The sequence below is a fragment of the Acanthisitta chloris genome, unplaced genomic scaffold, assembly GCF_000695815.1.
Source record: "Acanthisitta chloris isolate BGI_N310 unplaced genomic scaffold, ASM69581v1 scaffold40158, whole genome shotgun sequence".
Lineage (NCBI taxonomy): Eukaryota > Metazoa > Chordata > Aves > Passeriformes > Acanthisittidae > Acanthisitta > Acanthisitta chloris.
This window is the reverse complement of record NW_008689385.1, coordinates 14,170-25,962: the sequence shown is the minus strand read 5'-3', so window position 1 is coordinate 25,962 and position 11,793 is coordinate 14,170. Positions and strand designations below refer to the sequence as shown.

At 46.6% G+C, this 11,793-nt stretch overlaps 1 protein-coding gene across 1 annotated transcript in view; it reads right to left on the bottom strand.

Moving 5' to 3' along the window:
* Nucleotides 1-3,184: 3,184 nt before the first annotated feature.
* CDC123 (cell division cycle 123) overlaps nucleotides 3,185-11,793 on the bottom strand; it is a gene marked incomplete at its 5' end in the record, with an annotated part of 22,610 nt that continues 14,001 nt past the window's right edge. Inside the window, 4 exons of the mRNA XM_009081377.1 lie at nucleotides 3,185-3,211; nucleotides 3,962-4,099; nucleotides 6,001-6,129; nucleotides 10,907-10,935. Of these exons, the coding sequence (XP_009079625.1) occupies nucleotides 3,185-3,211; nucleotides 3,962-4,099; nucleotides 6,001-6,129; nucleotides 10,907-10,935 (323 nt within the window). The remainder of the gene's footprint in view (nucleotides 3,212-3,961; nucleotides 4,100-6,000; nucleotides 6,130-10,906; nucleotides 10,936-11,793) is intronic.

Genomic DNA, 11,793 nt, shown 5'->3' with positions numbered 1-11,793 from the left:
CACACACTGTGTCCAGCAGCAAGGGCTGTTGGTTTTACTGAGCCCCAGAGCTATTTTTCCCCTACAGTTAGGGTTTGCGCTTGGTTTTAGCTATCATAGAGCACCACTCAAAAACATCTTGGTAAAGGGGAGGGAAAAGTGAACAGAGGACTTAAAATTCAGATCAGTACTGTCCATGCTGCTGCTGGTTCTGACCTTAGCATTTAGCCAAACATGAGATTGGTGGGAAAGATGTGGACAGCACTGGAGAGAGAAGAGTCAGAGGAGAACGGATCAGACACTCTGCAGCCCAGAAGTGCAGGAGTGTTGTTCCAAATCCTGAGCTAAGCCAGGACATGTTAAGAGCTGCTACTTAGGGAGTCACTGGAATCCTGATCCCCACTGTCCATCTGGGACATTAAACCTCACAAGGTTTGGCTGTGAAACAAGGAGGACTTTTCCCTGGCTCTCCTGGCAGAGCTGCAGTGCAGGAGCTGCATCTCCCTGCTGGAGCCATCGGGCACAGGCAGACTGCTGGAGACCCTGGCAAGCACAGGGGCTCTGGGAACTCACTCCACACTACCTCCCTCGGAAACTGCTCATGCCTGGCATCTAGATGAGAGTCCAGGTATCTTTAGGTGGTGTTTTAGGACCATAACTAAGAATATATAGTGTATAGTTGGCCCTTATTTGGTGATTGTGTAACTGAATTGTGTGAACGAGGCCCTGAACAACTGAAATTCTGTGTTTTCAGATTTCTGTGATGGCTAAAGGCAGAAACTGCTCTTATGATGGCCTGAGACAGAGTTAAAAGTGACTTAAATACCAGTCAGTGTAAAACTGATCTGATGCAGTTTTAATCTATCAACATGCTCTTCCTCACCTGCCCAGGAGGAAAGTGGTTATTAATTAGCCTTTTGCAAATCAAAAGGTCACACAGGATGAAATTATTTTAGAAGAGGAATCTTCACTCTAGCAGACAAAACCCTCTCACTGATTACCTGAAAGGGAAAGAAGCCAAGTACACCTGAACTGTGTTTGACTGTAAGGATATGATAGTTTGTGGGACTCGATTGTGTAGAGCAGATGTTTATGGTGGGGAACATCTCTGTTCCAGGGCCTGAACATGGCACCAGTGTTTGTGCTCCACTACCTTCCATGGCTCTTCATTAAGACTAAGCCCAGGGGAAGGAGGCTAAGTTCCTGCAACTCTGCAATAAGTTTGTCATCAGTGTTTGAGAGCTTAGGTGAGCAATCCGTGGATGCAGACCTGGCATCTGTCAGCACATCACAGGGGAGGAAAACTCCAGCCTACCCAGCTACAGGGACACTCCACAGAGCACAAGGTCCCACCAAACTGGTCCCAGAACTGTATTTGTCCTGGACAGCATCCAGCACAGAAAGCTGAGACAATGGCAAGTTAATTTGTGGAGCTCATGTGAAAGATGCAGGAAATTACCTTACAGCTTTGAATCATGACTTTGCATTTTTAAAGGCAATAATCTGTAGTTCAGAAGCATTTATGAATCCCTTGGAAGTTCCAGGGCATCATCTGTGTAAAGGAAGTGTGGTCAGAGCATCACAACAGTTTAAGCTATGGCTAGAAACTTCCCAAGTAGAAATTTAACTTCCTAAAAGGAAAAGGAAAGCTTTGTTGATTTTTCACACTCTGAAGTTCCTACCTGATTCAGAGACATTTACACTCGAGGGTGAGAAACACCCAGAGTCCTGCTGCAGGGCAAGACTGGGCACAGCCCAGCCACCAGTTAATGATCATCTGATCTGTGCACCAAAAGCCACGGAGAAGCAGGTTCCAGCACTTCAGAGCTAGGGCAGAGCCTGTCCTGGCTCCGGGAGCTTTGATCTGTGCTGTTCCATCAGTGTGTTCTGCAGAATGGGATTCTTAAGCTGCATAATCTTTAACTAGAGTAAGTTTTCATTCAAAAGTGAAGCTAAATAAAGACAGTAAGTAACAATTGAACATCCAAGCTCAGGTTTAACGTCCAAGAACAGATTGTAAGCAAACACCAGATCAAGCTGAAGCAAGGCAAGGAAACACGAACAGCTTTGTACACATACACAGGATCACATCACTGGGCTGAGACAGGAACTAGTGCCCAGCACTGAGCACCTCTCAGTGCCCCTTTGCTCAGAGGGAGCTGTGCACACTGGTGACAGATGGCTGATGCCAAGCAAACACTATGTCCAGAGCTTTGCTTTGTCCACCTGCAGCTGTCCTGCCCCACCTCCGACCGTGGTGGTACCAGGAACTTCTGCTGCTCCCACACTCAGCCAAGCTTCCCTTACACAAAGAGCATGAAGTACCACCAGATGAATACAGAATTGCAGGAGCTGAAAGATAATAATTTTCTGAAGAAGCTCCCGAGATGTGCTACAAAAGACACCAGACTGGTCCATACACAACATCACAGGTTGATGTTATGTCTAACTACAGAAGTCGCAGATGATGTCTAACGTGCAATCTTGTTAAAGAGAGAGGTTTTAGGAAAGCTTTCCTATGAAAACAGAATGAAACTGGGAGAAATTTAACATATTTCTTTGCTTTAGCTACTGTGACAATATTACTTGAAATGCATCCAGAATTTAGAATTCCAGAAGTGCAAAATTTTCAAGCCTTAGGTAGTTCCCTACAACTCTGGCTGTTCTCTGGGATGAAGTATTCTCCCCACAGCAAAGAGAAAGTCCCTTCTCCACTTCTTTATTTCTTACATAAAGGATGAACAGTGCTCCCCAAACAAAATCAATTTACAGGTTTAAAAGGTCATTACAGATAAAAATGTACATTCCTGTTTCCCTGTGACTACACTTCAAGCAAGACTGTGCCCAGATTCAGTGTTTGATGCTATAATGGCAGAAGCATTACATGTGGCCATATTTATCACCGAGGAGCCTGAAGGCATAGCTCAGTGGCATCAATCTTCACATTATGAGATGGCAAAGCAGTTGTTCCTTGCACTGAGTGCTGCTGCTTGCACCTGGAATCCAGTGGGGACTCACCCTGACCTCTGGAAAGGCTTCCGTACACTTTTACATAAACCAGCAGACACAGAGGATGAACAGCTCTTCAGTTCTTCCACTGACTATAAAAAGCAGGTTTTCTTTAGATCAATAGCTTAATAGTTATGCTAAATATAGCTTCAGCCACACTTCTTGCTTGTAACTCAGTGTGATGCTCCTGGATGCCTCAGTCATCATCCTGCTGATTTCTCTTCTGTCAACAGAACAGGAGAGTTCATCATGTTAGCACACAGTTACCTGAGGTAAAAGCACTAATAAATCATGACAAGCATTTCCAGATACAATGGACCAGACAGTGACTGCATTTCTAGCCCAGTTTTGGCACAGCAAGAGATAATGTCTGCAGCAAATGGAACAGAGTTGATATGAACCCTGTGCCCCATCCCAAACTACAGGGTTTGATGCCCAGTAGAAAACAAGATGTGCCCTGTGCATTAGCTAACAGAATACACAAGAACCAGCAAACACGATGGTGGTGGCAAGATCAGTGATTAGCATGCAGGTAACCTGCCCTCCCCCACACCTCACAGTGGTGTTTCCATGTCACTCCTCATCAAAAGGACAAGGGAAGTGCATAGAAACAGGAACAACTGCTTAAGGGTTTTTCCTCATATACCTATTAGTTCTTAAGAGCATTAGCTCCAGCCATTCAACAAGTGCTTTTCCATTTGTATTTACACTTAGGCAGGAGAGAAAACAGTTCAGTCCTTCAGTAAGGTTTGTCCAACATATTCACTGCTTCCCATAGAGACAAAATGACTTAACCAAAGTGGGACCAGGATGGGAGTTTGCTCTTCATCACTCCAAGAACAATTGACACAACAATACATCGTGTGATGGACGTTTCTGTCTCGTAATCATGTGACCTGTGCTAGTTACAAAGCTCCACTCCAGGGACTTTGACAAAGGTGGAAGGTCAGAAATGTTTTCAGCTACTTCTTACCAGCTTAAGAAAGTCAATCAGCTTGTGAACATCCTCCCCCGTGGAAAGGTCCACGAAGTCCTTTGGCAGTCTGTAGCTCAGGTATGGGCTGGGCTGGACGGTCACCTCGCTGGTCGTGCAGCGGAAAACTGGGCAGTCCTTGGGAGAGATGGGGGAGACACAGCAGTGGAGGTGAGTGGAGCCAGAACTGTTCCTTACTCCCCCGTGAGACTGAGTCACGCTGCAGTGAGTTTATCTGGCATTCACCCAATCAAACTTGTGCTTTCTGAAACGTGTACTTTTCTTCTCAAAACCTCTGCCCACTTAGGGCAATTTAAAATGTCACCAGCAGCCAAGGAACAGCTCTCAACCCCTCAGTTACCCATGCATTTAATACACATATGCTGAGAGCAGTGCTGTATTCATGGAGAACAAGGAACTTGTCGAAATAGTATCTACATAACCATGCGAGAGAAGGTCTTTATGACAGAATCCCTAAACGTCGCTTCACAGTTTCCTTGTTTAAACACATTTGCAACTATAACTTACTGAGTTACGACCTGAGCTTTCCAACAGATTTACTTACTGAATCAAAAAACACCTCTGTGAAAGAGCTAAAAAATATCTCTAAACAGTCAACTGTAGCAGCAGGTTTTGGGTAAGTATATAATTTTCAGTCCAACACATTGCCGTGCAACACAACTGCTCACTGCACAGTGGGTACACTTGTTCATCTTCATGAGATCACAGAATTTCAGGGGTAGGGATGGAGCTTAGAGCTCACCCAGCCCCAAGCCCTGCCCTGGGCAGGGACACCTCCCACCAGAGCAGGTTGCTCAAGGCTCATCCAACCTGGCTGTGAACATTGCCAGGGTTGGGGCATTTTGAAGAGAGAGGAAAAGTAACTTCACACCAGTCTCTGTGACTGGATGGCAGCTGCAGCATGGAAACCAGTCGCTCTCCTTTCCGTTCAGGCTTACGCCAAAGACAACTGTGTGAAGCCTCTGGCACTGAGAAAAAGAAATGCCAAAAAAAAATAATCCACGTGTCCCATGGACAGCTCAGGAACTGGGAGTGTGTTTTAACAGAGGAGACATGGCTGACAACAGGAAGGTTCATGGACTGGGCTGTCACACAGCAACAGCCTCACGGTGATGCTGAGAGAAAAGGGTCTGAGTCAGGACCTGCCCTGGTGGTTCCCTGTCAGTGCCAGGGAAACAGCCACAGCCCTGAGCAAAGGTCAGGGTCAGCTCAGTGCAGCATGTCATCTCAGCCACCTCTCCTGCAGATTAACAGCTAGAAAACAAAGAGAAGCCCACTGAGCTGAGCAGCCAGCTCTCCTCACACAGGTACCTGGTGCTTCCCAAGATCCAGGAACACACCACTGTGTCTGCTGTCCAGGGACTCACCGAGATGTGAGGACTCTGTCTCAAGTGCAGCGAGACAAAACGCTGGAATGCAAAAAGTGGAGACTGTTCCTCCCTCTCTCTATTAAGGGGAAGTTGTTCGTTTTCACAAGGCAAAGCTGCTTGGAAGAGGAGGGGAAAGCCCTGCACTGCAAGTGCCTGGAGCGCAACCACGGGGCAAGGCTTCCCTGAGGGCATGTGAGATGGGGAGACCCAGGGGAAGCTGCTTCTTGAGTCCCTCCAAACATAAAGCTGGAGATGTGCTAAACTGTATGACGGAAATCTGGAGCAAAGCAGAAGTGTAAGTGATTCTATAGAAAAGAAAATGATTTTCAGGAAAACTGGAAGGAGCACATCAAAGCCGTGTGAAAACAAGGTACAGGGCATCTGCTTTGCCTCGGGGGGAAGGCTGCAGTGAGCTTGCACTGTTGGAACTAACAACTCCCTTGCAGGCACCTAACGCTACAATGTGATCCTTGCTGAGATTAGCTGCTATCTGATAAAGTAGATCCAATTTACAAAGCTTCTGAGCTAAGGACCTCCATTTACTTCACTGGGATTTGCATCACCATTTGATATAACAACAAAGGGAAGAGAAAAAAGGCCAGTATTGATGCAGAATGCTCTCCAGCCTCTCTCCCCTCGGGGCTGTACCTGTTCAGTCGCTTCCCCTTCACCTTGGTCCCCTTTCAGGTTCTTCCCAGAGGTCAGTTCTTCCCACGTGAAGAGCAGAGAGTCTGTTACTTCACCAAATGGGTTAAAGTCTATTAGCCAAATCTTACCCTGCAAAGGATAACAGAAGAATTAGGATAAGCCACAGGATTCAAACAAAACACAAGAAATAAGAAGTCAGAGTACACATACACTTACATCACTGTAGCATACTTGGTCTTTAGATGGAAATTGAAATCACTTGGCTTTAAGCACTTACAACGTTCTAACGTCCTTTACATTACAGTTTTAAGCTCTGACTTACTAATTGACTTTATTTCTTTTTAAACAGAAGGTCATACAGAGCTCGAATAAACAGAACTTAGCACTATGTCAGGAGCTTTCAGATGAGAACATACAAATTCTGTTAATCCCAACATCCTCCAAGGTCCCCAGACAGCATGAACAAGGAATAGAGGAGGACACCAAACAGAAAACACAAAAATACCCCCAAAGCACAACCAAACAAGGAGAAATACCCAAACCAACCAAACAGGGATCTCCCTTTCCATCAAGAGCCACCCCAGCACTGCTGTGCCTCCAGCAGCCTCCAGGAACTGCTCTTCCTGTCCCAGAAAGGGCTCTGAAAACACAGCAGGGTCTGCAAAATGGTGGCAGAGCTCCTGAGAGCTCAGAAATGCTGTACAGACACAGGCAAACACAGAGTAACTCAGAGGCAGCCGTTACCAGCAGGTCAGACCAGTCTCTGCCTCACCCTGGACACGTGTGCCCCGAGCAGCCCCAGCAGTGGGCACAGCACACAGCTGCTCCACAGCTCAGAACAAGGGCACGGACCAGGACCACGAAGGAAAGGTACCAGAGGGGTGTGTGGGGAGAAACACTCTGTGCTCCTTGAGTCACCTCGAGACACAGCCCTCAGCACCGCGACACAACTACTCCAACCAAACAAAGCATCCCAACCAACTAGAACGAAACGTGGCTACAGCTGCTAGTGAGAATTTGCAAAGTATTACGCCTGGAAGGAATCAGATCTATCAGATATGGGCAGAAAAAGGCTGCAGAAACATAAGCAGGAACTGGAAACCAAATCTGAGGACTCTGTAGCAACTAAAACTCATTTTGCTTTCCCTCAATCCCGAAGGACCTTCTTTCTTTAAAAGATCTTCCCTGCCTTGACACAAACAGCAAATACCTTCAATGATTTACACTACAGCCATCTGTTTTCTAACTCAGAGATGCTTTTGAAGGCTCCAGCCTCTCCCACCCACAGCACCCGAGCCATCCCACAGGCTCTAGCACACTATGGCACAGGAAGCACAAGGAAACCCATGCCTGGGGGAGCAGAAAGGCTCTGGCTGCTGTTCCTATCCACAGCAGAGACACAGAGCCGAGCGGTTTCTTACTTGTTTTGGAAGGGTGAAGAAACCCAAATCTGCAACATCTCTGCACCAATCCTGTCACCATCCGTGCAGAGAGCCAACAGGGCGAGCTCTGCTGTCACCTCCCACCCCTGGCCCTCTCCACAGGGCAGGCACAAGTGCTCATTACAAGCTATGTTTCCCTTTGGCTAATGAGGATGTCTTGCTCACTCCAAGGCAGCAGGAAGAGGAATCTGTGATTTCAGATTCATTGTACCCACCAGAATAACAAGCTAACGAAGCAATTTAATCACAGGCAGAAGCAGTGGCTGGCAAAGTTTGTTCAGCAGTTCAGACAATCCTGGCATCAGAAATGTTTACATTAATCCTGTCCTACGAAAGGCTTTCACAGAGATTCCTCTTCACCCCAAATACAGCAAACTCAGCTTTTTCACGGGAACATAAGATCATTTTGCTACAGAAATGTACCCTGGGAAAACCTGAAAACTGGTGCTGTGACTCCTGAAGGTGAGATGCTTTGTGTGAGCTCCCAGCAGTGCACCACCCACCACAGCTGTTCCCCTGGGAGGGTCAAAGCTGCACTCAGCTGTGGGAGCTGCAAATGGATGAGAAGTGGCAAACTAAACTCATTCAAGGGAGTGTATATAACTCTGGCTCAGTAACCAAACTGTCTTTTCTTAAGATTAAACTCTCTTTCAAGTCTTACATGCAATGCCATGATTTACAGGTAGCTCCAAGAGACTTGCACTGTGCATCTAAAGAGCAGCAGTAAAGCAATTTCTCTGCCATCTCCTGCCTGCTCTTAGTAATCTTTGCCATGTGAGAGCACAGAAATGCATGAGCCAGGAAAGCAAAGTTCTACATACCCCAACTTGTATTACAAGGTGGCTTTTTTCTCATCCTCAAAGAGGGAGCCAGTAGATTCACCACACCATGTCAGCTTCAGGCTTTGTTTTACAAGAGCCTTCAGCAGCACATGCTGAAAGGAAGGGCCTGTGACAAAGACTGCTTGAAGGAAGCTCAAGAGAGGTAAACTGCAAACCGAACTGTTCCATCTCCCCTGACTCCAGCTGCACCTTCATGCACTGTGACAGCACTCACCAGGCAGAGACACGAGAGCCACTGAGATCTAGCAGTGCCCTGGGACCACCCACTGCACCTCTGTCTCGCCACAGGGACTTGTCTCAAACACGGTGGGGTGTTCACACCTGGTGGACAGCAAAGAGCCACAGCAGAGCTGTCCCTGAGGCTTTGCCACCTCTTGTAGCACCCTCCAAGGCCAGGAGCAGGACCTGTGCCCTCCAGCTCTGTACAGCCCCACCAGAGACCCGGGGGGCACGGGGGGGAAGCTCTCACCACAGCACACCAAACAGCAAGCTGCTCCTCCAAGCTGAATATACAGCCGAAAGGATTTAAAGCAAGCAGACAGTGGACATGTCTCTCCTTCTGTAGGTGAGGTTGCTGTGCAACCAGCCTGATGAAGAGCATGGGCTCTGGAAATTAATCACTCTCAGCAACACTCAATATTCTTTTGCTGCCTGTAACTCACACACAAAGGGAGTGATGAATAATACAGTTGCTAACCACAAAAGTATGTGTGAAAAGAGGAGTATCTGACACACAAAGGGCTATCTGGCAGTTTACAAGACCCGAGAGTAGAAGGCACCAAGAGACAGCTAGAAACAGATATATTTTATCTTGACATATGAAGAAATGCTGCTCATTTGAGATCCCACAGGCTCAAACCTTCTACTGAAACAATCTGTCTTCTCTGCTCAGCTATAAGGCAGAGTACCCAAAGCAGAACGTGGTTCAGTGCTGAAGTGCTGCTCCTCATCTTCCCTGACAACCCCTCAGGGCTCAGGATCTGAGCCTGGACAGGTAATTCCAGGCATGGAATTTCAAGGCCTGGTTCTAGTCACCAGCGTCACAAGCTGTGCTGAGAACAGCAAGGTAGTTGTTTTCCACATGAGACACGTTCCTCTTTAGTTCCTGTTTTGTAAATTATGGCATGATTTACTGTTACACGATCACCAAACAGATTAGCAACATTCAAAGCCAGAATCAGGACTTACTACCAACACTCCCCACTCAGAGACCTTCTGCAATCCCCTAACTGTAAACCAGCCAAACAGTGGCACTCCAACGTATGCAGCAAAAGGACACAGCCATTGTCTCTGCATTTCTAGTTTAAGGCTGGGAAAATATGCAAAAATACTTAGTTTTCATGCACTAATGTGACTCAAAACCAGGCTGTGATTGCCTAAATCGGGTCTTCAGATTTAAGGCAAGGTAATGCATTTTGGGTTGTGGTTGCTTCCAGAACAACACGTGAGCCTTTCAAGCACAGTTCACCTGACCAAGTGTTTCTCTCTGCTGACCCCAGGAGAAGTCCAGATGCCTAAATTCTGACATTGGAACCTGAGGTTCATAGAATTGTTTAAAGTAGAAAAGGCCTTTAAGATCATCAAGTCCAACCCTTAATCCACACCACAGTGTTCACTGCTAAACCACATCCCTAAGCACCATATCGACATGTCTTGTGTGTATTTGAGAGGACATTTCTTCCCAACTCCATCGCTGTCTGATGTTCAGGGCTCTGATCTGCCCAGCACCCAGAACCACAGCTGGAGCAGCCTGAGAAGAAAACATCACCTTCCATCTCTCACAACCTGTCACCACATTCATAGGCTCCTATGGCAATTAGCCCTTCAAATCCCAGGCTGCCACACCTGAAGGACAAGTTACCGTTTTTCAGCCTCACGTGGATAATCTGGAGAACTATTTTTAATGGTTAGTGTCAATGAGTTCAGATGCTATAGGGACAAACAACACATGGGGTAAAACAACTAAGCCCAAGTAACTACCTGTCTTTAAAGAAAAAGCCTCAAACCTGCTTGTGTTTAAGAGACATTTGGACAATGTCCTTACTCACAGCCATGCTATGTAAGGGACCCATAAGGATCATTAAGTCCAACTCCTGGCCCTGCACAGGACACCCCAAAATCACACCCTGTGCCTGAGAGCAGTGTCCAGAATAACTAGCTTCTGGTCAGCCCTGAACTGATCAGGCAGCTGGACTAGGTGCTCATTCCAACTGAAATAGTCTGTGACTGCAGCAAAGACTCTCCGTGTCATAATGAAAACTAAGTCGCCTTCAGTAGACAACAGACCTGGCAGAATGGCAGCTGAAGCCAAAGTCCTGTGATGTGGGACAGACAACTCCTCTGGCAGATCTTAACTAAACGATCACATCACTGGCACAGACATATTTACACCCCTGCTCTAGGCAGTGTCTAACAAAAACAGACCTGGGGAACAGAACAACATCAAGTAGGTTTGGGGGCCTGTTTGGGTTTGGGTTTTTTTGGTTGGTTGGGTTTGTTCTTTCTTTCTTTTCCTTTTTTCCCAGAAGCAGTTCTAAGACAGAGCTATTACTTCCTTGCTGTCTCTAGCATTTCAGGGTTTTCACAGAATCAACAGTTATACAGAGCCCATTGTTCACTTACCCTGCTGTCTCTGTACACATCAAACACGACTGCAATGGAGAAAAAAAGATGTTAATTGCAGAAGATACACAATTTCACACGAGATGTCTCAATCTCAACAGATACTTGTGTACACAGCACAATCTGCAAAGTCAATATGTGTAAAGAACTGTAAGCCAGAATTAGGTTCATTGCCAAGAGGGAGCTGAAACATTTCAAGAAGTGTTGTTAATGGAGACTGGCTGCTGGGATTTTCCATTCAATGCTGGTTTTCCTGTGGACTTTCTCCCCCAACCAAGAACATTTGATAAACTCTTAGCCCAGAGAGAAGCTTATCTTTGACATTACTGCTGTTCCAGCAACAGCAGAATGGAGATATTTCAAGGCAGGCTCAAGACCCCACTGTGCTGGACACTGCACAAACATTCAGTGACAGAAAGCTGCTTGGTGGAGATTAGGACTTCAGCAGCTAACAAGACAAAGAGGTTGCAGGAACAAAGGGGTCGGTGCTGAGGAGGCAGCAGTGAAATGGCCACGTTTGATGTAACCCAGAGCAGACACAGCACTCCTGGCTATGGACACCCTGTCAAACAGCCCCTTGGCTGCTGGCCGGCAGAGGCAGAGCTCCTGTTCCTCCCCTCCTGAATCCATGTAGGTGCAGCTTTCTGTCAGCTTCTGTGCTGCTTGGCTAAACAAATCTTTGAGCTGTCTCTCTGCTGAGCTAAGGAAATCGACAGACAACCTTTCAGGCATGACTACATGCAAAAGTTCTACCAGTTTAGCAGGAAGAAAGAGGGCAAAAAAGAGATTTAGAAAAGCCTCAGACAAATGCTGTATTGTCACTTCCTTCATTGAAAAGAAAGGGAATATTTCAGCTAAGAGATTTCCCAACACGTATGGATAAACCA